The sequence below is a fragment of the Penicillium psychrofluorescens genome (assembly GCF_964197705.1).
Source record: "Penicillium psychrofluorescens genome assembly, chromosome: 2".
NCBI lineage: Eukaryota > Fungi > Ascomycota > Eurotiomycetes > Eurotiales > Aspergillaceae > Penicillium > Penicillium psychrofluorescens.
In genome coordinates, this window is record NC_133440.1 from 1,103,277 (window position 1) to 1,131,067 (window position 27,791).

The window sequence follows — 27,791 nt, forward strand, 5'->3', positions numbered from 1 at the left end:
ATGAAGCCTCAAGATCGGTGAGTATGTCGCTCGGGAATTACATTAACGGAGAGTTGGATGATTGATAGAATTACCCAGTGGATAATCATTCCGACAACCTATATCAACGGAGCTCATGCTTGTTTTTCCTCTTACAGTCAGCTAGTTACAACCGACACCTTTTTATAATTTTTATGGAATCAAGAAAGCCGATTTCCAGAATCACTGTAGCTACATTTCTCCTGCTAGTTTTGTAACTTCTATACAAATGCCCTCGCGTGAGCCCAGATCCACTAAAGCCTTTCTCATCGCGGGGCCCCAATCCTCATAGTCTATTTCTTTCAATAACAAATGAAATCCCTGAAGGCGAGGTGTCGAGCTCGCCCGATCATGGAACCATTGTCTCAGACACTCCAATAGTTCCGTGTCTTTCCACCTATATTGCTCCTGGAGGAACATATCGTCTGTGATAGTAACCCATTCAACATTTTTCGGCAGTGCTGCCTCGAGCCGTGTCCCAGCCAGATCGGACAAGGAGAATCCAGCCAGAAACGGAAGCGGAACTTCCAACCTTTCCAGCTTGTCGAGATCGCGGAAAGCTTTGAATGGACCTGCGAGGTTGAGCTGTGGGAGTTCGGGCGCCCGAACAATATCCGCGGCAGCCGACACTGTGAGATCGGTTAGGGTCTCATGGACGGGCGATAAAGCCTTGAAGATTTTATCGAAGTCGATCGTGTTTGTGACAAATTGGTCCCTACGATCTTCGCGGTAAAACCAGAACCACTCAAGCCGTTGCAGGTTTGTAGTCACCGATGATATTCGTCTAAGAGGTTCTTCCCTCGCCATCTCCAGGTTGAGAGATGTGAGGCTGGAAGGGTTGGGGGGATTCTCTCCAGGCCACGCAAACACGATTGGATTATCCATTGTGGCCGTGATGCTTTTGATTGACGGCAGGTAGAATAAGGAGAGGACGTCGTCTGTGTTCCTAGCATCCACATGGCGGGGGATGAGAATCTCTGGATCGTGATACAACATGGAGACTTCCTCTAGATGGTCAAAGGCAAGTAGCTCGATTTCGAAGCGTCGAACAAGGCCGACCGAAGGATCGATCCGATCAAGTAGGACCGTCTGGTGTAATTGCGATCCAGGTAAAGTGATCTCAAGCGAGGAGCCCGACATAGGAGCAGCGCAACGAACGCATCCATCGTGCCTGCGCGTAGATCGTGGATCCACTGGTCGCAGTATGGAGCGCCAACCGCCGCAATCCATTCGACCATCCCCTCCAAGTCAGTGTCACTGACGGCAAGTTTTGGGTTCTCCCAGTCGAGATATTCAAGCGTAGTCCATCCAAAGCGATCCTCGCCAGCCAAGTGGATCGTTCGGACAAACTCGGCCAGATCGGGCCTACGTATCAACGTTCGCAAAAACCGGGCGATGGAGGGCTTCTGCAATCGTGTCCATGTCCAGTGAATGTGGGAATACAGCAATGGCTCGGCCCCGAGTTGCAACCTCCTGTCGGTAAGGCAGACTGCCTGAAGATCAGCAGAGCACAGAGGCATCAAAATTATGCGCAAAATCTCCTCCGGGCAGGCGAGAAAGGCCGCGCGCGCCATCGAGTCAAGGCCTGCGCGGCTAGGATCGAAGAGAAATTCTAGTATATAGAACCTCTGACCAATCCTCAATCGTCCAGTGTTTATGCTCGGGCAACGTGCGGGGTGAATCCACGGCTGCCTCAGGCACTAAGCCCTAGGGCCGATTGCTGGCATTGCACAGCCACTTGCAAAGTCCGCCGAACTGGGTTCCTATTTTCTGACCGCACGCTCTTTGCCCTGACCGTGGAGAGCTAGTGTTTTGTTCAAGTGTACAGCATCTACGGTAAGGACTTAGTACTCCAGTTGAATATCTCGCTTCGCGACTGGAAAGGAATCCCGATACTGATGAGCTGACTTAGTCCGTATTATCTGCCTCCTCCGGCCCAAAGTCCACCCAGAGCTATGTCAAATATTGGCTATCTGTCGTGACGCAATCAGAACACTTCAAGCAAAGACACATTTCACGATGATGGCCTGGCTGAGAAGGCTATTTGCCAGAGATCCGGAAACGACCAAGGCGAGAATGGAGAAGAAAGCGCGAAGGCGCCGGAGCAGGCACCACAGCCGAAGGGTTCGCCAACGCGAACGAGAATTATTTTATGGGAAGTCTGAGAGGCCGAAATTCTTCATGGGTCCCCTGGGCCAGACGTCCCAGTCTCAATGGCGTGGACCTTCTGGAACATAATTTGGGAATTAGCAGCGGTCTCATTGTCCATGAAGATAGGCGGCCATAGTGGCGGGACCGTTCATTCTCTTGTATGCCATATCTTAATTCAGATACCCTGCATCTTATGCTGAAATAGGATGAAGCTTCTTGAGTAGTCTGCGGGCGTCTTTGATCGATACGGCACCGTATCCTTGCACCTGACGTTCATGCCCAACAATGTGGGCATACAAGTCCCTAGTACTGAGTAGTCACGACAAACCCCCCGGGAGAATGCCACTCCAAAAGACACTACGCCCGCCGAGCCCGTCCAGATCTGGAAATTAGAGTATGGCATCAACTTTCGGCCTCAGGCAGGATAGCTTTATGCCTGAGGTACCCAACTTACTTAATGTCTTTGATCTTCAACATGTCCCCAAATTCCTCCATCGTTCTCTGCACAGTTCACTCAACTTCTGAGAATGGCCTCCGTCCGGCTCCAAGGGTTCCAATCACTCCTCCGAGGCCAATCGCGCCTGCTGCGCAACCCGCAACGTCGATGGGCGCAAGTCCACGATGTGCGCTTCCTCGCCTCACACCACGACCCCAAGCATGTGCTGGACAAGTATCGGTCCAAGCTAGACCAAAAGGCCAAGCAGTAAGTGCCTCGAGAGTTGCATCGTCCGTCATGGGAGTATGCTGCTTACAGTAATTGTCTTCCTTGCAGAGAGGGTCACCAATCAATCGAATCCCTGAAAGATGCCTACAGCGAGAAGATCCAAGACCTCCGCCACAAAGCCGCAACCGTCGTGACCCCAGAGACTGGCGCTCCGTCACTAAACAAAGCCGTCCCAGAAACTCCTCCTCCCTCACGCAACCAATCCTCCACTGCGCAAGCCGCCCGCGCAGCAACCTCCGATAGCTCTAGCGGAGTCAAGCCGCTCGACTCATTCGTAAACGTGGAGAAGGTCCGCGACCTGCCGCCAAAGGAGATCGAGGCGCTCTGGCGTCTGCGACACGCGAACAACCCGACCTCCATCTGCGCCGTGATTCCACTGGAGACGTACCAACGCATCGCCGAGGCAGCGCGCCAGAACCCGCAATTCATCCTCCCGCTGCCGCGCCAGCAAACCGACCCCGAATGCCCAGACCAGCCGCAGCAAACCCCGGACGGCGCAGCTGCCACCACCAACGCCGACATTCACTTTCTGCAGTGGGCCTTCCACCCGCCAGCGGAGGGCTCCTCCTCCGCGGCTCAGGCAGGAACCGGCACGGCCAACACTCACACCTCAACCGTGATCTTCACCGGCCTCGGCGCATACAAGATCCACGGCTCCTTCGCGCAGCCGCACACGACGATCACGCACCACCTCGATCTCGCCGATGACAAGGGTCTCGTCCTCATGCACGGCCAGGTCATGCCGGACTCCGGCGTCTCCACGACGGAGGCGACCTGGCTGGTTAGCTGCGTGCAGCGATTCTATGATTTTGAGGGCCAGGCCAGTGGCCGGAAGGGCGAGCTAGTGCGCATGTTCACGCGCGGCGATGTCGAGAACTTCAAGGTTGAGGAGTTGATGGAGGAGACGGAGAAAGTCGACTAAAATATGTCGTCACCTGTACTATATATATAAATGGAAGCTAGAACATTAACTACCTACTGAATAAAGGCGATCTTGAACAGTTCAATTTTCATACTCTGTCTTTGATGTGAATTGGCAACAATGATGCCTCGGCATCAACCGTTTACAGCAACGTGGAACCTAAACGCGGCCGAAAATATCTCCAGGAACAGAACGAGCAGGACAACAGAGGCCGAAGCGAATCAGGCACGGGCTTTAAGTGTATCAAAAATGGTACAAGAAGACAAGAAAAGAAAAGAAAAAGAAGAATACAGGCAAGCGAATATCAATACCCAAGAATCGAATAGCACCAGACTCCATTCATAAACAAAGATTCCAGAAATAGCACAACTCAGTGCTCCTCCTCAAGCGTGAGTCAAATGGGGTATCATAGTCGAATATTCAGCCGGGGGATATTCGTCCAACGACTGAACCAACTGTCAAGTAAATAGAGCATGTTTCAGTTCATTTGCTATCGGCCAGAACCTCTTCCGTGACGAAGGAGTGGATGTGGTCGAAATAGCCCGGCTCGGCAACGGTGTCGTTATGGCTGCCGTTGGGCAAAGTGCGGAAGACCTTGCTCGGGGATTTGCAGAGGGAAAAGAGCCCGGTCATGTGCGGTGGTCTGAGACTTGCGTTAGAATAGACATGAATCCGCACCCGGAGGTAAATTGCACTTACGGGACGATCTCGTCTTTCAGTCCACTTAGAAACAGAATCGGCACCTTGGTGATCTTCGGCAGGACATCTTCACTTGCCCAAGTTTGATGGCATAAACGCGCAACATAACGTGCCGGAGGTAACACCCTGCTTTGAATCAGCACACAGACAAGAGAAGAAACCCCCAGAAAGAAAAGACTCACGTCGCGATTAACTTCCGAATACACATGAAAGTATTCTCCAGAATCAGCCCCCCAATATCGCCCGAATCCTGATTCGTAGCAACTAGATTAATAGCCACCGCGCCACCTAAACTTTGTCCATGCACAATAATCGTAGTGTCCTTGAACTCGGGGCGTTGCCGAATATAGTCAAGAGCCGTCTGCGCATCGATCTTCAAGCCCACCTCATCAGGGGTACCCGTAGACATCCCATAGCCGCGGTACTCGAGCAAGATGACATTGCAATGAAGCGTCTCCTGGAGAGCCTTGCCAATGGGCACGCGATGACCGATATTACCCGCATTTCCGTGGAACATCAACACGGTGAGATTGCGGCTCTGGCGCGTCTTTGACTGTCGCAAGAATATAGCGTTGAGCGATTCTCCGTCCGGTGTGGGGATCTGCAGGTCTTCAAAGTCGGTGATGCCGAACATGCGAGGGCTTGGGACGTTCGTGCGCGCATCGGCGGGGACGTTCCGGGGATAGATCAGCTCGCTGGATAATCGGTTAATCAACTTATTTTTGGGGGGAGGCTGAACGAGAAGACGTACTTCTGTTTGAAGTAGAGCAGGCCACTGGCGACCACGGCGAGACCCGATGATGCCAGGACAGGCAGGCGAAGGAACTGCACTGCGCCGTTGGCCATGTTGCTGATGCTCCAAGCCGGAGGAGGTGGCGGGGACTCGGACATGATGGCCAGGAGGTGGTGAAAACCTGAGATGAATGTGGACGGGCTAGTGGCTCGCGGCCAAGGCCACGCGGGAGGGCAGATGGGAATGAAAGGCGACAAACCGTGTCAAGAAAGAGGAAGAGAGAGCAGCCTGAACGAGTGGTTCAGGAGGAGGGGATCATTTGCCAATCACAGCTCCCAGCCATTCTCACCGCCTCTCCGGGTACGCGTTGGTGAGCTTCTGCCTTCGACACAGCTCCCGATAGCATCACACCTCTCCCCCCTCGTTCTCTTCCTTCTCGTCCCTCTCCCATAACCTCCATCCGCTGGTTCTCTTCTTGTTTTTTGCTTGTGTCTCAAAATGATCGGCCACGGCACCACAGGAATGCTCGGCGAAGGTGAGCCAAGCTATCGTCATCGTTGGAGCAGGAGCTAATGCATCATCCTAGATGGCATCCACGTCGACATGAACCACCTCAAGTCCGGAGAGGTCAAGTAAGCTTGCTCCGACGCTCTCTTTGCTCTGGTCATTGCTAACTCGTGCCTTCTCCAACAGCCTAGGAACCTCGATGTGAGTGAACGGCGACTCTTCGGTCTGCTATCTCACTCCCAACAGCCACTAACCTCCACTAGCATGGCAATCAACTTCAAAGACGGCGTGATCTTGGGCGCAGACAGCCGAACAACCACCGGTGCTTACATTGCCAATCGAGTCACCGACAAGCTGACACAGGTGCACGACACCATCTGGTGCTGCCGGTCGGGCTCGGCAGCCGACACCCAAGCCGTGGCAGACATTGTCTCCTACCATCTAAACATGTACGGCGTCACCAACAACGAATCCCCGACCACCCAGGTGGCGGCGTCGCTGTTCCAGGAGCTGTGCTATGAGAACAAGAACCAGCTGAGGTCGGTTTTCCTGCCCAACCAACCCCGACAGATCCCTGCTGGCACCGAATGCTGACGGACACACAGTGCGGGCATCATCATTGCCGGATATGACCCGCGGCACGGAGGCCAGGTGTACTCGATCCCGCTGGGCGGCTCCCTTCACAAGCAGTCGTTCGCCATTGGCGGCTCTGGGTCCACCTATATCTACGGTTACACGGACGCGCACTGGCGAGAGAATATGACGGAGCAAGAGGGCATTGACTTTGTGCGCAGCGCGCTGCAGGAAGCAATCAAGTGGGATGGCAGCTCTGGCGGTGTTATTCGGCTGGTGGTGCTCACCAAACGCGGCGCCGTCCGGCATCTGTACCTACCGGATAACGGCTACACGGGGCCCGGAGCGACGAATTAATCTGTGTACGAATATCCGGCGGTCGATTAGGAATGAACGGGTTTCATGATCGGTTTCATGGTCGGTTTCATGATCGAGCGAGCTTGTTGCGAAGCAGTGTAGATTCTCCGTAGGGAAAACCGGGGCCATTCATCCACGACCCACGTCGGTTACATCATGGCTGTCCAGGGTGAGATGGCTGTACCAAAGTCGTGTCTGCCGTGAGGACACTGGGAATACCTAAGTGATGTCCTTCCGGAAGTACCACGCGGTATAGTTGACAGTTGGCGAAAAGACCTGATCTATACGGCCCAGTAATGCGGGCTGGAACCATCGGGGTTGTGCGCTCATATCGCGCTGTCATTCGTCGGAGCCTTGTATACACCGTCTTTTACTCGTTGGGATTGGACTCGTATAAATTATCTAGCTAGAGTTGCAATAATCTAATAGGGGCAACAGTCCTCTTACAGATAACTTTCTTGCGCAGTTGAAACCCGAATGCCCGACGTTCCCGCTCCACTGCCTGACCTCACTCCCCGTGGCACCGATTCCTGTTCCTTCTCTCCTTCTCCCTCTCTCACGGTCTCTCTCTTTTTTTCTCTTCATCCTCTCATCGCTTCCCTCTTTCTCCCTTTCCATTTACTTTCCTGTTTTCTGTCTCTCTTCCCTGTCCTTCTTCCTGCAATGGACCCGATCGGCGCTCTCTGATCGCCTCTCCCTGGTTCTGGTCTGGCCACTGCCACCGGATTGCTGGCTCTTCGTCATCGAGTGTATCGTTCCCCTCCCTCCTTTCCCTCCCCTCTTCCACCCTCCCTTCATCATCGCATTCTCTCTCTATCTCTCTTCCTCTTTCTTCTCTCCAATCCCTGCGCTCTCCATCTTCCAATGCCGAGTTGCGCCCGGCTGACCCACTCCAGCCCTGGCTGCGCCGCAGCTAGAACAGCTACCTAGCGCTCGATCGGCTTGACATGGGCTCCGTTATCGTCAACCACGTGCCGTCGGAGTATATCGACAGCCATTACAAGATGGTGGGAGGCACAGCCAACCCCTCGGATTCCGTCTATCGCCATTCGCCGCACTCGTCGCAGACGCCGCTGCAGACTGCCCGCTCCACGTCGGCCTCCTCTAACACTACCCCCACCTCGACCACCGCCCCGCCGTCAACGTCCACTGTGGGCTCTGCTCGAATTTCTGCGCAGTCGCAGCATGATTTGCCGGCCTACATTAGTCAACAGACCCCTCCCGACGCTCTCGCTCAACCTACATCAAACATCCCGACCTCGTCCCATCCACCGGCCTCATCCATGACCTCATCCCAGCCCCTCCATGCCTACCCTCCACATCCTTCCTCCTCCTCGACGTACAACCACGCGACCAGCATGGCAGATCCTATGGATACCGAGCCTGATGGCGGGGTGCAGCCGTCCCCTGCGTCACCGCGTTTACGACCGATGCGGTCACTCGCGGGCTCCGCGGCCAATTCTCCGTCAAGTCGCATCAGAGTGCGCAGTCTGTCACATATCCAAAGCCTTGCCAGCGAGGAGTTCCTGGCACAACCGCCTCGATCTCAGGTCTCGGGAGAAGCGTCGCAGGACCGGCAGTTCGAGATCAGCTCCATGCCGGTTACGGACATCATCGAAATGGTCGCAGGCCTTCTCACCAAGATCACCACGGCCAACGATGTGCACCATGAACGTGTCCATCGCCATATTCCTCTTCCAGACGGGACCAGCAGCCTCAGCCCGCAGGCCACGAGCGTGCTCGCGTTCCACGGCAAGAATGTCCCCAGCATCACCATCCTCAGTTACCTCACCCGCATCCACAAATATTGCCCGACCACATACGAAGTGTTCCTGAGCTTGCTGGTCTACTTCGACCGCATGACCGAGCTTGTCAATCGTGGAAAGCTCAAGTTGGTCCAACGTGACTTTGAACCTACCACCCACGCCGATTCTCCTTCCGCTACCGTTCAGGCGTTGGAGACGGCGGCTGCCCGCCAGACACAGCCATCTGCGATGGTGACACCACCGTTGTCGACGAGAATGGCGGCCTCAGACCCCAACAGTCCGTCTGTATCGCCTGCCCTCTATCCGCAAGGCGAGGACGAGAATTTTTCCCATTTTTTTGTGGTCGATAGTTTTAATATTCATCGGCTAGTCATCGCGGGCGTGACTTGTGCCAGTAAATTCTTCTCCGATGTGTTTTATACCAATTCTCGATATGCAAAGGTTCGTGTTTTCCACACCCGGTCTGCAGATGACAAAACTGACTTCTTGACAGGTTGGCGGCCTTCCGCTGGTGGAACTCAACCACCTTGAACTCCAGTTCCTCCTGTTGAACGACTTTCGCCTCGCGATCCCCGTCGAGGAGCTTGAAGCCTATGGCACGATGCTCGTGGAGTTTTACGCGCGTGAGGTTCTTACACAACAACAGCAGCAGCAACGACCTATGGACTCCTCGACAACCTCGACCTCCACGACGACCGATTCCTCAGATGCAATGTACATGCGATCCTCCGACAAGCCACCACGCAGCCATCCGGGCGTCGGCCAGACCCCGACTCCGCCCTAGCTCTGCATCCCTCCTAGCATTCGGTGCTGTCATGCGGAGTTCTCTAGTTTCAGTGATTCATTCGCGCATAGTCTCTTGTTGTTTCGATGTGATGCGATGATGAGCGCCTCTTCTCTCTGCTGTGTATTCTTTTGGTTTGGTCCGTCTGTCTGTCTGTCTCTATCTGTTGTCGGCGTCAACATACCCTCTCTGCAGCTGCACTTCAACTGTTTCTGTCTGTTTGGAAGCCCCCGTCCGATTCCCGCATTTTCACGTTCATGGCCTTGTATAGACTTTTTTTTCTTTCTTTTCGGTTGCCAGTCGATCCCGTGCCGAGTAATTTTTCCTGCTGCTACCTCCGGGTTGCACCTTTATACATCAAGAATAATTGTGTTTATTAGTTGCTGTCCGAGGAGGTTCTTACACGGACAGGCAAGGTCTGGCGTTCCGTGGTGGTGCCATCATTTTTATAACAACGTTCATTAGTTGTGGTCACTCCGAACTTCGTAGTTGGCCTTTGCCGCATTCTGCGTACTTGTACTTTGTGCTCTGTCGGAGAATCAAGCTTGATTTGCGCGACGTGTGCATTTAGCGTGGCGTGTGGCCTCTTGGCCCGAGAATAAGCAGACAACCACGACAAACGCGCCTTCCTTGAGCATCGACTGCTCACGATATATTGTCTCGTAAGCATTTGAATGTAGTAGGTCTGTTAAAACTAGGAACAAGGGGACCCCGCATGTTTTTAAATGATCGATGTTTACAGTTGGGCTTTGACGAGATATATATTTCCAATGCATCAACACCGGCAGCAGGGTTACCGTATATATATCTCTGAGCCTGTGTAGATTACTTAGCGAACGGCTCACCCTGTGATCTCAGAGTCAATTCGCTTCCCGAGGCGACAGTTTAAGCGTCACCAGTATTAGATCTATAATCTCTGAAGAAGGGTTTAAATTGCCTACCCCAATAACAAATGGGATTCTACTAGCAGAGACGTCCCGATGCAATCGATCCCTCTTCAACTCTTTCCCCCAAGAAAACGCAAGATTGACCAAAGCAATAATAAACAATGGCGCAATTGAAAAGATTAAATAACATGTGCTTGCTTGCGTAAAGGTAGCACACAGTAAATCTTGAAGTTCTCGGCGGCAGCACGTTGATCCTTGGAATCTAGAGATCTACATTACAAGCCATGCTCCTTCCTCACTGGATAGAGATCGTCACTGCATTCCTGAAAGTTCGTTTGTTTACTTCTTTAATTTTGCTTGCAATTGACCAGACTACAAAGTAGAACAGGAGTAATGAAGACTACAGTTCGGAAATCTTTTAATAAGATTAAGAGGGATCCTACTTACTTGTTAGTGCATCAGTCCTGGTGAGAACCATGATTGTCCGATTGTCCGAATACCAACGAGAGAGGTTGACGAGTTCATGACTAGTGTAATGGAGAGAATACACCAACGATCCGAAGAATGCATTTCCCGCTCTGTTGGGTAGTTTGCCAAAAGCTCATCCTGTAGCAAGGGATAGCGAGGAGAGAATTTCTGCCTTTAGTATAAACATACATATCAATATCCAATGCCGAGTTAACCCCGGTCCCCCGGAATGCTGGCAGTTGGACGGGCGGATGCATTGCGAGCAACATCCAACCAATCTCGTGATGCGTACAGGAAGGGTTATCCGGGATGATAGATGACAGTCAACCTGGTGTGGGCCGGAGAATATGTAGTCCAGACTGGATGTTTCTCACACTATTTATCGTCATTCCTGTGCATTCATGGACTTGGATTCATGCATTCTTGAAGAATCCTCTGACTTTTGAACATCTTAACATGGCAAGTCAAAGTGGGCTGCAGTTGATGCATTCATCAAAGAGGGCATATTTAAACCAGACTCTTCCTGCAAGCCACGAAGGAGCGAGGCCATCCCCAGAAACCATTCTAGCCAGACTTGACTGTTTAGCATCAGACCAGGCTCTACCCGGTTGTTCGATTTCTTCTCTAGATCTCCGCCCTTCTCAAGCCTTCCCCCTCAAACGAAATCAACATGCCTGTCCGTTCGGATTTGATTGCTCTTTCGGCCCTGCTGTTGCAGTTGCTACCTATCGCTGTGGCTCACCCTGCCCCCGGGGCTCGTCCCAGCTCCTTCACCTGGCCGACTAACTGGGCCGGCAGCGATAATGGAGCTGTCAGCCACGGCGCCAACGGCGGTGGCGGCGACGGCTGGAATGGCAAGGGCTGGAAAGGCAATGGCTGGGGTGGACAGGGTGGTGATAATGGAGGTTGTGGCCAATGGACAGGTCCTTCCACAACAGTGACCGTGACTTCCGACTGGTGAGTCTACTTGATCTTTATAGAATCGATCTGACAAATTGACGCAAACCATTTAGCCCTCCGCAGCCCACCGTAACGATTACCATCACCACTGATGATAACAACGGGGGATTTGGCACCATCACCAAGACGGTTACCTCCACCGTGACTAGTGAAAATGGCGCAACTACAACAGAGACAATCACGGATACGAATACTGTCGTCTCCACGATTACCGACTGCACAGCCACAACTACGGACATAACCACGATCACGGCCGACGCATCGACATATACCATCACCGAGCCCGGGCCGACAGTAACGACCACCGAGACCACGACGACTGGCGGCGCGACCATAACCGAGCCCGGGGTCACTGAAACGGAGACCATCACCGACACGGTGACCGACACTATTACGTGGACCGACTATGAAACGATCACAGACACCGTCACCAGCACCACGACGGAGAGTCTGATCATAACCACCACTACCACCACAACAGTCACGGACTCCACCTGCACAAACACACCCAGCCCAATTGACTACGGCAGCTGCTCCGACCCGACGATCCGATGGGAGTATGGGCTGGACGGAAGCGCAGACTACTCCTATACGACGAACAACCAAGCGGACTTCCCCTTCGACAGCACCAAGTCCATCGGGACACTCACGAGCATGATCTGCAGTCGCCTGCAAAACCCATGCAATGCTCCGCAGTCGACTCTTAATCTGTGCTACCAGGCCGAAAGTGCCGCGGTCTCGAACGGTCGTCAGGGGGAGGAGGCAGCGCGCGTCTGGAATGATATCATGACTGGTGTCACGACCCCTTGAGCGGGCTGTATGTTTTGTCGAGATGAGGTGTCCATTATTTCAAGTCGTTTCTCCTCTTTAGCCTTGGTGTTCTCAGGTCAGGTGCTTTCATAGATATGGCATTTCGTTCTTCGACACTTTGAGTGGATACGATACCTATTTTTCTTATTGAATTAATATACCTTCTTTCCTCATATTGCCGTCTCGAATATTGATCCGAATGCTTAGTACCCCTGCCCGGCCACTCCCGTGACATTCTCCACCCTCGCACAGACCACACTTTATTTAATCCTGCCTTAACGTCCGAAGACTTCTTTGTTCTTGTACACATACTCAATTCCATTACAACGATGAGAAAAGCAAGAGATAAAGTTTTAATTGTTTTCTAGAATACATTGCCAGCCCGGTCACTTCTCCATACCCCTCGCAAGGCGAGAGCCACGATGAAATGAAAAAAAAGCCCCTTCTCCCACCAACAACTGTCAAGGAAGACGATCAGCTTGAACCAAGCCAAGAGTGATTGGACGGGATGTACTTACATGGTGGGAAAATGGATCACGCCACCACCGTCCTGGCTGGCCTCCGCTGACCATGAGACCAGGACGTTGTCGTTACACAGCACTATTCAACACCGCGATCAGCACGATCAGCACGGCCACACTTGGAATGGATTGAACTTACGGGGTGGTCAAATGTACCACGCCACCATACGTCCTGGCGGGATTCCGGGTCCCTCGAGACACAGGACGTTCTTCTTCACGGATCGTGTTCGGCGGCTCGAAGGAAAATACCTGTGACCAAATCAGCAGAGACAGAGCACCGGCCTCTCAGGACCGGTACTAGACAACAAAATGTGAAAAAAAAAAAAAAACAAAAGGAGTGGCTGAACACCGACCTCACCCTCACCGGTAAGGTCGGTAGTGCACGAATGGGAAAAAGACATCCAGAATGATCAGAAAGGTCCAAAGAAGGCCAAGAAAAACCCATACAATCGGGCGTTCCATCCAACTCGGAGGATGGGTCTGGAGACGGTGCACACGCACCGCACCGACGTCATCATACCGGGAGGGAGAGGGACCACCGGTCTCGTGACGGGGAACAAGGGAAGGAGCGACAGGGGTCGGGTCGGGGGCAGGGCAACGGGGAAACGAGTGGACGTGCTCCTCACGCACAATCCAGCGCGAAACCACGGCGACAGTAACGTCACCAAAGGTAACCCGCTTTCGCGGACGGAGAGGAGGACAGGTCTTGGGCGGTCCGATATTGGCCCAGCGGGCCGCAATCTTCTCACCTCGCGCGATTGCAGCAATGCGCGCATCGACCGTGGGGCGGGAAGGGGCAACAGAACGCGAGACAGAGCGAGAGACAGGCAGGGGCAGTGGAGTCAAAGCAAAAAGAAGCGCCGGGATGGGGAAAAGCGAAGGAGTAGGCGCAGGGGAGGGCGGAACAAAAGGGAAGAAACAAATGCTGGGTGAGGGAGGAGACCCAGGGAGGGGGCAAGAAACAGAGGGCTCGGGAGAGGAAACAGGAGAGGGCAGAGGGCTCACCTCGCGGACTGGAAGGCTGAAACCTTTCCGAGCATCCGCGCAACGCGCACGAACTCGAACATAGCGAGTGGTGCGAGGCGACCGGGCGTGACGCAGCCGGGGCCGGACGGGAGGCCCCACCTCCTCGTGTGGCGTGGCCGGGCATGCGGGCGAGTGGTCGGGGAGGGGACCAGAGAAAGAAAGAAGAGCCTCTGTAACGGCGAGGGGGAGCGGAGAGAAGAAAAGGCAGCAGGGGCAAAAAAGGGAAGAAGCGGAAAACACCATGATGATGATGAGAAAACGCCAGAAGCAAAAAAAGCTAGAGACTCATGTCAAGATCATACACGGTGTGGGAGAGGGAAGAGGAAGAAGGGAAGAGGGAAAAGAGGGAAACGGAGAAATATAAACAACAGAACACCAGGTTCCATGGAAACAGGAGCGGACAGCAGTGTTCAGAGGGAAGGAGCGACTGCCTGGCAAACAACAAGCTCGAGTGAGGAAAGAGCGCCAGAGCCAGAACACAATGCCCAGTCCGTGTGAATATCTATTGGAAGAGCCCATCCAACTGTTACAAGTCAGAAAGGATATGTGATGTATTTTATGTAGACTGAATATCTCTACTTGACCCCGAGTACGCGATATGGATGTCAATATCAGATCAGATTAGATCCGGCTGGGTGGACCGAGTTAGGGCTAGCTGCACTGGGTCTGAAATTGGACCTCCACATGTCGCCAACCATCTTGAAAGTATATTTGGCAAGTTATAAGTTCCATACGTCAGATCCATAACTGCCCGTATCTACTCCGTCGAACACGACGTTCTTATTTCTTGGCATTTGGGGTGGGTGGGTGGGTGGGTAATTGGATTGGAGGTGGGGAGTCGGGGGTTGTCAAGTTGGTGCACTTGTCGACGGGGACTTTAAGGGAATTACGTAGTTGAGAAAATGTGATTTTGGGCATTCAATTGAATTGATTCTCCGTGTCAGAGATGTTGATGCGCTCATTACTTTCTTTCTACACACTCCAACAAAAATGCGAATTGTTCATTGCTATGCTTAAGGACATCATGCATCCACCCACCCATCACCGCCACGAATTACAGGATTAGCACCCCGTAACACAGGACTCGCCAGTAGTATACCCACAAGAAGGAAATGAATAAACAAGGCCGTGAAGTCATCGTCAGTCAGTATCAGTAACAAGCCATCGAGCCCCAACTCGGACTCCAGAACAGAATAGAACCAAAGGAAAAAACCAAAATGCCAGAGAAAAAATCAGGTCAGTAATCAATCATAAAATCAATCCACCCGCGGCGGACTGCGGGATTTCTTCCCCATGGGGCTGAGGCTTGTGCTGTGGATGGATATGCGTTAGCTTGAATAGAACAGGAAGAAGCATGACGGGGGCACTTACGATCGTCGTCGCTCGCCTTCTTTCCGGAAACCCTCGATAATCTTGGCCATCTCTTTACGGCCAGCGTGGGCATCGACCTTCCGCCCTCCAAGGCTCATGCTAACCTTCTCGTGCGCGCTGGCCATGAGTAACCGCCTCATGAGCAGATGGCGCATGTTCAAGCACACGAACACACCGCAGTCACTGCCTCCATCTTGCTGGGGGGAATCGTTCAGATGCATAAACCGAATCGGCTGGTTTAGCATGACCCCGAACTTGCGGGTGACTGTGTCAGCCTCCCAGACATTTCCTTGGTACAGCGAGTCGTAGTGGAACGCGATTCGGTCCACAATGGAAATCAAAAGTAATGACCAATGCGTGCCGCCTTCGGCTTGCGTGACGTTGCGGCAGTCGTTGATGGGGAGGAAGACGTGGGTGGCTCGGCTGAAATCGGGGAGTGCTTCGCGGAGAGTGCGAGGATCGGGAGTTTGGAGGATCATGAAGGACATGCTGGGCCGGAGGAGAACGATATTTGAGGACTTGAATTTAGTGAGGAACTCGTGTTCGAGATATCTGAGGCAGACGGGTATCAGTGTCAGTGTCAGTGTCAGGGTTTGGTGTGGCGTGGCGTGTCGTCCATATCGAGGAAATTTGACTTACTCCTCCCAAAACGAGATGATCTAGCAACAGATTAGCCCAGGTGCCTTATCCAAAGGAATTGTTTTTCACGATCAGAACCCACGTTGTCTGTGAGCCAGTCGTTCTTAAGGGTTTGCATGTCCTCCCGTGTCACTGAATTTCTTGTCAGCGGTGGAGTCGCATGGTACTCGGGAGATCATCAAGCCCTACATCGCACGTCGTAGTCTAACTCAAAAGGCGGCTGATCAGTATAACGCTTGAGATAATGAGATCATATAATCAAGCGCGGGTAACTCACAGCTCAAGAAGGCATCATCTGGATTCAACTGCGCCCAAGGTCAATAATTCCTCTGCGTATGATCACCACTATGCAAACTTACGGTATCACCAAACCGCCCCCGCATGCGCTTGTGCAGTTTGTTCAACCCGCCGTCCAACATGTCGACAATATGCCAATGCGGTGCGTATATATGGAGAAGAGCCGAAGAAAAAACCTAATGTATGAATGTCCACTGCGCCACCGCCGAGGTGTTTCACGCGCAACCCGTTGTGGTCCGTCAGCAAGTACCTTGCTTCCGACGCCAAGAACTCGTGCCGCGATAATCGTCTAGGCCGAGCGATCGAGTCAAATTAGTTGCAAACTCTCAAGAAAGACAGCAGCAGCAGATAGCTGTTTGAGTCTCTCTCCCACTGCCTTCGGGTGCAAAAACGTCCCGTAGAACGAACGGCCCGGATACAACTCCCGGGAGGCCGTCGGGAGTGGAATGTGGCGGCCTGAACGAGGAACGCCGCGAATATTCACAATTATACAATCGAGGGCCCGTGTCGGAAGAAGACCATGGGGGTAGGGCAGGCAGGTTCAACAGGTAAGAAGAACGGGGCGCGGGACACTAGATCGAGGGTATGGAGATCACCCGCCGCAATGGTCAATGCGACCGACCGAGGCTGGAGAGTCGCGGTGGAAAGGAGGGGCAAGATGAAGGATGCAAGATCGCCACCACGAGCGCGGGATATGGAAAGAATGACCAGGATCTGGGGAACAGGCAGGACAATGCGAGAGAAAAGGAAAATTGCAAAGAGGACCGAGTCATGGAAGTAGTGAAGGGAATCCCTGCGATCGGAACAAGGCGCTGGGCCACTGCGTCACATGTGGCGCTCACACGTGATCAGCCACCGAATGCCGTTTAGGGCTACGACTACAAGGGAAGACATGAAAGAACAAACATCCATCCATAAAACGGGGTATCTAAGCGTACATTCCAATGCTCCGGCAGCAAATCCATCAGACGCGCGACGTAAACAAAATAAAATGACCGATAGCAAGAGGCAGATAAGAAGGCTCCTCATTGTCAAGGCAAAAAAAAAAAGAAAAAAAAAAAAGAAAACATGGAATGGAAGTCCGGGCACGAAGCTAGTGAAAAAGGGTCATGGAAGAAGGGTCATGGTATTCCACGACAGTTGTCTATGCCGACAACTTGGCGAAATGTTTATTCCAGATCCATCCCACTTGCCCGGTGGAATCGTCCTGGTTGCGAGCGAGCCAGAGCTCACCCTTCTCGCCGATAACGTCGAAGATCTCTCCGGCAACGTAGGTGAGGTAGGGGTACCCAGCCTCGCGGCGGGCGCGGTCGATATTGAACTCGTAGATGCTAGCCGCCAGGAACAACACCTTCGGTGCTGCGGCAGCGCTGCTTTGCTCGGCAGGCTGCGAGTCAGTAGCGTCCATGGGCATGGCGGAGGAGAAAAAGCCCGAGTAGCGGCCGGCAGGAGAGGTTGCCGGATTATTTTCATCGGGCGTGCTGCCGAGGATATCGGCAAGGAAAGGTGTGTCCAGACTCAGCATTGGCAGACTGGGGAAAGACTCGGTCTGTCCAACAGTCGCTCTGGTGCCCTGGGAGGGGCTTGGAATAGAGGGATTATTGGTGACCTGCTGCAGCACTTGACTCCGGCGCAGGTCTTGACTATTGGAAGCAGGCCGACCAGACATGGAAGAATTGGTCCGATGACGGCTCCTGGTCGACTGACCGCTGTCCATTTGAGGGGACTGGAAGAACGTGCTTGGGATACTGTAATCATGCGAAACCTTGGGGGAGGACTCATCCATAAAAGATTCCGGACGAGCAGAGCTGTTGGAAGGTCGACTTGGCGTATTCAGACCTGACCCGGGCGCGTTGAAATTGAGCAGATTGACTGTGTCGGCTGCCGAAGACCCGTTGCAGATGCCAAGCGAGAGGACTTGGGCCTCTGCGAAAGAATAGTCATTGGACCAGTCACTAATAATCTTTTGGAGATCATCAGGGAACGTCTCGACATGAGGTTCGATTTTCTTCTGCACCAAATTCCACCACGTGCTCTGAATCTGGACGAAGTTCTTCAAGCAGGTTTCTGCCAACTTGGCCGTCAGATCGTAGAGCCTGGGGAGCTCGTCCTTGAGGGTGTCATTCAAGGCCATAAACTGCTCCCCTTGTTCCGTCATCTTCTTATCGGGTTTATCGCCGCGGTCCTTGACGGCCTTGAATTTTGCGTAGTCAACGAGACGCTTGTTCCGTTTCTTCATGACCTTTTGGGGCCCATCGTGCAGCTTGATGAGTGTCACCATCGGAGAGATAACACTCTTTCGGATAACGTCGAGCTGAGAAAGGCGTTAGAACTTCAAACAACAGACAGGACGAGGCACACTTACATGTTCTGGCAGGGCGGTGGTGATGATATCCCACACCGTCTTCTTGAAACGACGCCATTTGCCTTCCAGCTCCGCGTAATTGGACTGGGACGCATCGACAACCGCTTCCATCGAGGCAGCGATTTCGTTGAAACGAGCCATGAAATTTTGGATCTCATTAATGTACTCCTCCACGTCGCGCATGACCAATTGCAGCTGGAAATACCCGTCGCCGAACCTCATCGCCAAAGAATCATATTCTTTGTCTTCAAACAGATCCGTAAGACCGACGTTTTGCTTGAACTTCTCGGTACGACGACCAAAGGCCTTCGACAAGCCTGCACGGACATCGGACTCCTTGCGCTTCCGGCCAACGACTTGCCCGACAAGGTCTGCTCGCTTCTTCATTTCATTAATGCGCACAGAAATGTTCGTGACTTCCTCCAGAGCACTGGCAAGAGCAGCCCGGTCCGGATGGTCGGTGGGTGTTGATTCGAGAAGCTCGTTCAACAGAAGAGGATACTTCAAGATTCGCTGAACAGGTTTCACTAGCAGCGAGTCCAAATCCCAGGCGGTCGTGAGATCGGCTGCCCAGTCTCGGCACTCCTTCAACCAGATGGCTACCTTCGGGTTACGCTGCAGAGCCTGTAACTTCTTGTTGGCAGCATCATGATTCCTGAGATAGTCAGAATAGACTTTCTCCATCGCGGTCACATGGGCTACGAAAGCCTGGCCGACGAAGGTTGAGCGGTCCTTCTCGAGATCCGATTTGGCGGCGTGTATGGGTGACGGTTCTTCATGGCCTTCGGCAGTTGACGAGCTGTTGTGGGCGCTGCGTTTGCTGCCCCACCGCTGCGACTTTGGCATCACGTATACGCTTCGCGCAGCCGTCTTGAGAGCATCCTGGAAGCTGATAGAAAATTGCACAATCTGTTCGGAGTTCGCGAAAAGAATCTTCACATCATCTGCAGAGAGATCCAAACAAGAATTCGAGGTCCCTTTGTAGATGTCATCCACGACTTTCATGTCTCGACCGAAGGTGTACTCTGTATCGACAAGCTCTTTAATAACATGACGTCGTTTTCGAAGGCGCCGCTGTTCGGGAGAAGGAGACTTGTTGGCCGCAACTCGCGGAGGTTGTTCAGTGGACGGTACCAGGGAGGTGACAGAAGAGTCAGCTGCCCGTGGGGATGGAGTAGGTTCCACATGTCGAAGTGAAGAATCCTCGCTGCTTCCAGTGCTGTGATGCTTCATAGCGGCAGGAACAGGAGTAGCTTCATTTCCGGTCGAAATGCCACCAGCAGGCGCTGGTTGGAACTCAGGAGGCATTGAGGTAGGAGCTTGGACATTGATAGATAAGCCGAGGCCTGCTCCCTGGTTGTGAGAAGCATCTGGATCGGTTACATTCGCAATATCCGGCATGAATGCAGGCCGGTCATTAGAAGGGGTGACAGTTTCATCTTCGGCGGCGACCTGCATCCAATCCATAATAGAAGGCGAGGCATGCAGCCAATCCTCTCGCCCGACGAGACTTGCACTATGCGTGAGCCGTTCTGATATCGGGATGTCTTCCATTCGTGGAACGAGAACTGGATCGTCCGTAAGACTGTCGGTTCGCCCATCGTTGCGTGGGTTAGTAGAATCAGCCGAGCGAGGAGGCTCTGGGGATGCTCGGACTGGTGGAACGGGGATATTGGGGCTTCTTCCTCGAGTCAACTCCTTCAGATAGAGTGCAGTCACCCGCGTCGAGTCCCATCTTCCCTTCTTGGCCAAGCTCGGAGGAGTTGACAAGAAGGGCGACCATGGCTGATCTGACGACCCCAAGAGAGTCTGAGGGCCCAGCACGCCATGGTCCTGGACTGGAGAAGTAGAGGACTCGTCAACTATGGCGGATGTCGGGCGCGTCGACGCGGCTGAACACGACTGAGTGGTCGCCTCATTCGTGTGCCCAGATGAAGGCCTTTGCAAGGGAAGATCATCGCTGCTCTCGTCACACGTCTCATCAAAGGCTGTATGGTTGGGTCCCGATGAAGACCATGAGCTCAGGCTCCATCGGTTGAGCACGGTGTCACCAGCCTGCGCCTGTTGCATCAGCAATGCTTGAGGCTCCTGAGTGTCAGTGCTACTTGAGGAATCAAAGTATGTCGATTTCTGAAGCATGACCTGGATCGACTCCTTGTCATCTGCTTCTGAAAGGCTGCACTCCGCTTCGTCACAGGACGAATCGCTTGAGCTAGACTCGCGAATCTGCATAATATGATTAAACAAAGTCCGGTGAGATGCATTGCCGGCCCGCTGGGCCAGTCCGGATTGCGGCTCGGGGTCAAAAGTAGTAACGTGAGTGTCTTCCGATCCCGCAGCGGAGCCGGGGGTGGCGGTACCCTCAGGATGTGATTCTTGTTGCGCAGGTGGCCGTTCATGCGGCTGTCCCAGCGTGGGGGAATCCATTGCCGTTTCGCGCGCATTCTTTTCCGGCGCTAGAGGAGATGTATCGAAGCTAACGTGGGGCGGGACGCGATTCTCTTTCTCGCCGTCGCCGACGGCGCCAGCCGGCTCTTCCACAGTAGTAGTGGTCATCTCGCTTTGCGGCTGGCGTTCGGGTTGCTTTGTAGTAGTAGGCGTCGCCGTGTGGTCCGTCGTCGGAGACTGGGCGGCCTCGTGTTTCTGAATTTTTGCTCGCGCTTGACGTCGAAGCTCCGCTGCCGCCTCTTCCTTTCTCTCATTCTCCTGGACAGTCCGATTAAAGGCCTGCTGGATGCGCTGCCGGCGAGTCTCAAAATCTACGTTACCCAATTCGGGTATTTGTCGTCGAGGACGTGAGCGCGGGTCGGATTCGTGGACAGTGTTGTATCGTTGGAAGGTTGATAACGTATCACCAACTCTCGATCGTGGCGACGTCGGGCTACCATTGGAAAAAAACTGTCGCCGGGAACTGCGCAATGGGGGGGACTTTTGGGGCGGCGGCGCAGCAATGTAAGCTTGGAGACGCTGGCTTCGTTCGGGTACCTGAGTTCGGCTTCGGCCAATGGTCTGGTCCCGCCTGCCACGCGACGTTATCGCAAACGATGTGGGAGATGTGGGAACATCTTCCGTCATGCGGGGTGGACTATCCTTCGAGGACGGTTTAGGAAGGCGACTCGTCCCTTTTGGCGGCACAGGAATGGAGGCAGATCGGCTGCTAAAGGGTGGATTAGAGGTTGGAGAGGGGCTCTCGAGGCCGAAAGCAGAGTTGGCACGGTTGGCGGAGACAGGAATGCGGGACCTCGAATTTGGACTCTCCGAGGAGCCATCGCCCGGCTTTACCTGCTGCAAGGGTGCTGGAACCGCCATGTGAGGATTCCAAGGGTCCGCAAGGGGTGCTGTGGTCGTGTTGACCGCCAAATCACTCTTCGCCCGTCGATGGCTCTTGAAACCTGGCTGAACTGCTTCCAAGGAGGTTGTGTGTCCGAGATACCACGCAGTCGGGGTCAGCGGCGACCGACCTGGGATTGCTGACTCGGGGTTGTCTACAAATGCCGGGTTCGGGCTGGCGATGCTCCCGTCTGAACCGCGACGCTTGAGGCGTGACGGGATTCCGGACAGTGAGTTCTGGACTTGCGTGTTGATTGACAACAGCTCACCATACAGCGCTCGACGAGGATGTGACTCTGGGATGCGGTTAAAGAGAGGTGGCGGAATGGCGGCGCCTGAATGAAGAGGTGCTGGGAACTGTTTCCCTCGTGGTTCCAGAGGTGAATGAGGGGTGCTCGTTATAGACTGCGTGGATGTCGAGTGTGTGGAATCACGCACGTTCTGCCTCCGAGGCGGAGCACGAGGCCGTTCCGGGCTGTCAAAGCTGGTTGTTGGGCTCGCTGCTCGCGATGTCTCGCGCGACTGAGTGGCGGAGGGTAGTGGAAGGACTTCGTCCGAGGCGTTATTAAACCTGTTGATCAGGTCCTTGAACGAAGTCTGGCGGCGAGCCCTAGCGATCGAGGCGGCGGGCAGACGGGCACGAGTGGACGAGCTTCCCAACGTGGGCGAATCAGATGCAGACGCGGTACGGTACGCCGAAGGCCTCGTGCGCGATGGCCCCAGCACGCTTGCTGGCGACGGGGACACTTTGTCGCCCACACCTGGATATCCGGTCGGATCCATGTTCACACCGCTTGTGGCATCGCTGGCATCAGGCACCGCCGCAGAGGACCCACGTTGGCGATAGTATTCATCGGGTTCGGGGTAGTCTCGCTGCTGCTTCGTCACCGAGGGCTGATTCGCAGACGCGGAACGAGTCTGGTAATTGAAGGTGCCCGATGGTGGCGGAGAATACGTGGAGGTCGGGGGAGGAGCGGAGGGGGAGGAGGCGGCGGCGGCGGTCGGTGAGGCATGAAAGGACGAACTGGGATTGTGGATGTTGGCGTGAGTTGGCGCGGGAGACTGCCCAAACAGCGGATCGCGGTTCCGGTCACCAGAAGCCTGCTCGATGTCGGTGCCAGACATCCTGCATGCTTCATGCGGCGGTCGTTCGGGTGATCGTGGTGGGTTGGTCTGATGAGTTGTCCCGAGCAGGTCGCCCAACGAGAACGGCGCAGGTGAAACGGCTCAGGCTACAAAGCAATCGAGCTGGGTGGCGCGCCCCCAATCAAACTCATGTTCGACACAGCGATGACCAGGGCTAAAGGGGGGAGCATTCCCCCACGACCGAGCAGCGAAAGAAGAATGGGGTCGATAGATTGAGCAGGATGGGGGATCGGCGGACAGAGGTGAATTGGAGACGGAGAGGCGGACAGAGTGGGCGAATGAGGACGGGTAGCGTCTCGGCTGACGTTTGGCCGGCGTTTAGTTTAGTGATGATCGGGAGAGGGGCCAGGATCCTGCTGGACGGGCCGGATCGTTAGCTCGGCGAGGGTAGAGGTCGTTGTCAGAGAGGGCGAGAGGTGAGATGCAGAGGAGAGCCAGAGTCGAAGAGGAGAAAAGGATGGGTGGGATCTTGGGGGCCAGTGGAGGGAAGAGGGGAGAGGGAACGAGGGCCAAGTCGAGGTGGAGGATCTCACAGTCCTCGGTCGAGTAGTCTCGGAGTCTCAGTTGGATCGTCTTCTCTACGACTCTCTACCTGATTCTATTCTCCGACTGGACTCCTGCGACCCTGACGACGTCTACGGCTTTGTTCCTGAGTACCTGACGCAGTGGAGACGCAATGCCAGCGGCCTTTCTAGACCGCGGCCGTTCCGTGGGTCGACGACCGTGACAAAGGACGGTGCCGAGCAGTAAATATGAGATATAGTTAGACAATGTAGGTATCGCGCGTATAGTAGGAGTAGTCAATAAGATCATCGCGGTAGGGCTATAGTAGCCCACTGTACTACCTGGAGGATGCTCCCGCGTCCGATCTCCCCGATCGGCAACAGCTCTCCCTCATCCTCTTCCACCCATCCCACTATGGGTAAAAAACGCAAGAGGCCCGGCGCCTCAACCAAAACCGCTCAACCCATATCGCCAGTCAAAGACCCTCACCATCCCGTCATCTCACTGTACTACCCGGAGGTCGTGACACTGCGCCAGTACCTGCTTCGGCGCCTTCCCGTCTCGTCCAAGTCGCGTCGTCGCCGGATCGCGTCGCTCGCGTCGCAGGATGTGACGGGCCTGGCATATCTGCTCGACTCCACGCTGGTCGGAGTGCATCAGGAATCGTCTCCCACTCTCAATTCGGCTCGGGTGCAGGACTATCTGGCGTTCTCCCAGTCGCAATCGCGGTCCATTCTCGTGAGCACCGACACGGGGCCCACCTGTCCCCAATCAGAGGTCGTCGATTTTGTGGTCTGGAGAATCTTTCAACGAAATGTGACCGAGAAGCCGCAACATTTGCTCGCGCAGGGGTTCCAACGGTCGGGCCCTGGCGCACATGCCCTGCAGACCGACATCCCCGGCCTGTCGGTTCAGTTCCCGAATCAAAATGTTCAGACCCTCAAGCAAGCACCGTGGACGGATGCCCTGGGCCTGCTGGGCGAAAATGGAGAAGAGATCATGATGCGGTTGTTGTTCGACTGTGGCGTTTTCACGTGCGTAGACGACCGCAAAGGCATCTTCTACCAGCTCAGTGGTACGCACCTGGAGTCCGATACTATGTTCCATGCTTATTGCTGAACCCCACAGGAATGCCACTGTCAAAGCTAGAGCCTGTAGCCGGTTCTCGACCCGGAGAATCCGTGCCTATTGGAAAGGAACCGGTCCATGGCAATAAGCAGAAGCCCAGCACGGAAAAGAGACCCCAAAAACACGAAGCTCGTCAAGCCCGTGGTCTGAACCGCATTGCGCTCCTTCGGCGGCGCATACTGTACGCCCGGCTTACCGGCAAGTCCAACGGGAAGTCTCATCTAGGACTCGGGAGCGCTCGTATGTACCAGCCCTCCCCCCAAATCAAGTCATCGGTGCTAGGCTTATTGCTACTAGACATTCTCAATCGCTGCACGTCTTTGGACTCAGCAGAACAATCAGCACATGTCATGAAGTACATTTTCCCCAGACAATTCGGCCTGCAGAACATCTTCACGTGCGACAACATCGAGTACTCTAAAACTTACATGGACCGTGAAGATGAAATATCACAACTCGAGGCACGAAAACAAGCGCGAAAGCCCCAGCTCGAGTCTTCTTTCATGGTTAACGAAGGCCACGGTTCGCCAAAGCTACCCAAGAGGCTTCGTGGGACAGCTGGCGAACTGGTTCAAAGACTGCGAAATCGCCACGCAAGATGCTCCTATGGAGAGTTGCTCAAGCACTATTGCCCCTCTGATGTGAGTATCTGTCGATTGGTATTCACACCTTCGCTGACCATACCAGGCAATTGGGCCCGGGCGACTCGGCCCAGCTTCGCCGACACAGTCTACGAGTGCCGCCGATGATCCTAGTTTCTCTATTGGCGAAAAGCTGGTAACCCAGGTGAAGATGAACCAGCCGCATCAGGACAACAACGAATACCCTGCTGCCTCTCAAGAGCCTGCGAGCAGATATCAAAAAATGATCCAAAAGCCCAAAACCAGAATGATGGACTATGCCACCCCCGTCTCATCCGTCTCGGCTTTTTGTCGAGCTGTTATCCAGACGCTCTTTCCCCCTACATTCTACGGGGTTGGTGCAGACGGTCTCGTAAATCGGAGAATTGTGCTCAAACATATCGACCGGTTTATCAAGATGCGTCGATTCGAGAGCATCAGCCTGCATGAAGTATGCAAAGGCTTGAAGGTTGGTTTTCCACGACCACTGTTCATCAGAGACACTGACGCCAGTCGTTCAGATTACCAGCATACCCTGGCTGGAACCACCTCGTCTTCACGATACCAAGCACAAAATTGCCCTGTCAGACTTCCAGAAACGCATGGAAATTTTCCATGAATTCGTGTATTACATCTTTGATTCCATTCTCATCCCCCTCATCCGCACCAACTTCTATGTCACCGAGTCACAGAGTCACCGCAATCGTCTCTTCTACTTCCGCCAAGACGTGTGGCAGCAGCTAACGAAGCAGCCCTTTGCCGACCTGAAGACGTCTATGTTTGAAGAATTGCCTCAAGATCGAGCGAGGGCCGTGGTGGCGCAGAGCTCTCTGGGCTTTGGCGCTCTGCGTTTGTTGCCCAAGGCCACAGGCCTGCGGCCCATTTTGAATCTGCGCAAACGGTGCCTGAAGCCATCGGTCTGGGGTGGAAAACAGTCTTACTATGCTCCCAGCATTAATTCGAGCATCGGTCCCATCTACAACATGCTGAATTACGAGAGGCAGCGAGCTCCGTCAAAGATGGGCTCGTCGTTGCACTCCATGGGCGATATGTACCGTCGCCTGTGGAATTTCAAGAGACAGATTGCACAACGCCAATCAGGTCAAGGCAAAGGGACACGGCCAAAACTTCCACCTCTCTTCTTTGTCAAACTTGACATCCAGGCTTGCTTCGATACCATCCCCCAGAAAGAGCTGGTTCATCTGATCGAGACCCTGGTCTCTGAAAAATCCTACCACATCACAAGACACGTCGAGATTCGGCCATCTGATATTCCTACAAACAAATGGAAGACCTCACGGAAATATGCAGGCCGCGCTGCGCCTGCGATGCGACCGCAGAGCCTGCCGGACCTGATCACCAGTGGTGTCCAGGCACGGTCGGAAAACGCCGTGTTTGTCGACACGGTGAACCAAAAGGCACATGGTACGGAAGACTTGCTGGATCTTCTGGACGAGCATGTTCGGAATAACCTGGTGAGGATGGGCAACAAGTACTTTCGTCAGCGCAACGGTATCCCACAGGGCTCGGTACTGTCCAGTCTGCTGTGCAATTTCTTCTACGCCGAATTCGAACGAGCGGTGCTGGGCTTCCTGGGACGCGAGGATGCCCTGCTCCTCCGCCTCATAGACGATTTTCTTCTCATCACCCCAGATCCGAGCTTGGCCATGCGGTTTGCGCAAGTCATGATCCCGGGTCAGCCCTCCTACGGCATCTCCGTCAACGCAGCCAAAAGCTTGGTCAACTTCACCGCCGCAGTCAACGGCATCCACATTCCCCGGCTGGAAGGGTCGTCACTTTTCCCGTACTGCGGGTGCCTCATTGACACACACACGCTGGAGATCCATCGCGACCACGATCGTATGCTAGAGCCCGACGATTCAGCCGCCGCCACGATTTCCAACACCCTCACCGTTGAAGCGGCGCGGCTCCCCGGTCACGCCTTTCGCCGCAAAGTGCTATCTGCATATCGCTTCCAGATGCACCCAATGTACCTCGATGACGTCCACAACTCGCGGACCGTCGTGCTCGTCAATCTCCACACCAGCCTCGTCGCCTCAGCCATGAAGACCTACAGCCACATGAAATCACTCCGCGGGCGAGCACACCCCAGTCCCGCCGTCATAATCCGCACCATCCGCGACCTCATCTCGCAAACCGCGGGTATGATCCAAGCGCGCAGCGCCGTCACCAACCCCTCTTCTTCGGCTTCGTTCTCGTGCTTCGTGACGCGTCGGCACATTCAATATCTCACGGCTGCCGCCTTCCGGTTTGTGCTGGTCCGCAAGCAAACGCGATATACGACGGTGCTACGGTGGCTGGATCAGCTGGCGAAACATGCACGCCCGGCCTCGAATGCAGAGGCTCTGCGGATAGCGCAGGTGGTGCGAAAGGGGAATGCGGTTTTTGAAGAATGGCGGTTTTAGGAAGATCGTATGTACAGTTACAAACCTATGTAAACTATATCCTCCCGACCTAGCCGTTA

At 54.1% G+C, this 27,791-nt stretch overlaps 9 protein-coding genes across 9 annotated transcripts; 5 read left to right on the plus strand and 4 right to left on the minus strand.

The window, feature by feature from the left end:
* Positions 1-210: 210 nt before the first annotated feature.
* On the minus strand, positions 211-1,158 carry PFLUO_LOCUS2632 (uncharacterized protein; the record flags this gene model as incomplete). The annotated part of the gene is made up of 1 exon (XM_073779793.1): positions 211-1,158. The coding sequence occupies one exon, from the start codon at positions 1,156-1,158 to the stop codon at positions 211-213; it is 948 nt and encodes a 315-aa protein (XP_073636712.1).
* Positions 1,159-2,696: 1,538 nt separating this feature from the next.
* On the plus strand, positions 2,697-3,815 carry PFLUO_LOCUS2633 (uncharacterized protein; the record flags this gene model as incomplete). Its single annotated transcript, XM_073779794.1, has 2 exons — positions 2,697-2,872; positions 2,942-3,815. 2 exons carry the CDS (start codon positions 2,697-2,699, stop codon positions 3,813-3,815), a joined length of 1,050 nt encoding a protein of 349 aa, XP_073636713.1.
* A 483-nt stretch (positions 3,816-4,298) lies between these two features.
* Positions 4,299-5,405, minus strand: PFLUO_LOCUS2634 (variant; the record flags this gene model as incomplete). The annotated part of the gene is made up of 4 exons (XM_073779795.1): positions 4,299-4,458; positions 4,515-4,640; positions 4,697-5,209; positions 5,266-5,405. 4 exons carry the CDS (start codon positions 5,403-5,405, stop codon positions 4,299-4,301), a joined length of 939 nt encoding a protein of 312 aa, XP_073636714.1.
* A 340-nt stretch (positions 5,406-5,745) lies between these two features.
* PFLUO_LOCUS2635 (Proteasome subunit beta type-1) lies at positions 5,746-6,684 on the plus strand (the record flags this gene model as incomplete). The annotated part of the gene is made up of 4 exons (XM_073779796.1): positions 5,746-5,782; positions 5,834-5,879; positions 5,946-6,293; positions 6,360-6,684. The coding sequence occupies 4 exons, from the start codon at positions 5,746-5,748 to the stop codon at positions 6,682-6,684; spliced, it is 756 nt and encodes a 251-aa protein (XP_073636715.1).
* A 947-nt stretch (positions 6,685-7,631) lies between these two features.
* PFLUO_LOCUS2636 (cyclin-like protein interacting with PHO85) lies at positions 7,632-9,234 on the plus strand (the record flags this gene model as incomplete). Its single annotated transcript, XM_073779797.1, has 2 exons — positions 7,632-8,891; positions 8,944-9,234. The coding sequence occupies 2 exons, from the start codon at positions 7,632-7,634 to the stop codon at positions 9,232-9,234; spliced, it is 1,551 nt and encodes a 516-aa protein (XP_073636716.1).
* Positions 9,235-11,259: 2,025 nt separating this feature from the next.
* Positions 11,260-12,359, plus strand: PFLUO_LOCUS2637 (uncharacterized protein; the record flags this gene model as incomplete). The annotated part of the gene is made up of 2 exons (XM_073779798.1): positions 11,260-11,546; positions 11,603-12,359. The coding sequence occupies 2 exons, from the start codon at positions 11,260-11,262 to the stop codon at positions 12,357-12,359; spliced, it is 1,044 nt and encodes a 347-aa protein (XP_073636717.1).
* Positions 12,360-15,162: 2,803 nt separating this feature from the next.
* Positions 15,163-15,765, minus strand: PFLUO_LOCUS2638 (uncharacterized protein; the record flags this gene model as incomplete). Its single annotated transcript, XM_073779799.1, has 2 exons — positions 15,163-15,217; positions 15,278-15,765. The coding sequence occupies 2 exons, from the start codon at positions 15,763-15,765 to the stop codon at positions 15,163-15,165; spliced, it is 543 nt and encodes a 180-aa protein (XP_073636718.1).
* A 1,592-nt stretch (positions 15,766-17,357) lies between these two features.
* On the minus strand, positions 17,358-23,033 carry PFLUO_LOCUS2639 (uncharacterized protein; the record flags this gene model as incomplete). Its single annotated transcript, XM_073779801.1, has 2 exons — positions 17,358-18,527; positions 18,579-23,033. 2 exons carry the CDS (start codon positions 23,031-23,033, stop codon positions 17,358-17,360), a joined length of 5,625 nt encoding a protein of 1,874 aa, XP_073636719.1.
* A 939-nt stretch (positions 23,034-23,972) lies between these two features.
* Positions 23,973-27,732, plus strand: PFLUO_LOCUS2640 (Telomerase reverse transcriptase; the record flags this gene model as incomplete). Its single annotated transcript, XM_073779802.1, has 5 exons — positions 23,973-24,633; positions 24,687-24,926; positions 24,984-25,327; positions 25,374-25,775; positions 25,828-27,732. The coding sequence occupies 5 exons, from the start codon at positions 23,973-23,975 to the stop codon at positions 27,730-27,732; spliced, it is 3,552 nt and encodes a 1,183-aa protein (XP_073636720.1).
* Between the last annotated feature and the right edge of the window lie 59 nt (positions 27,733-27,791).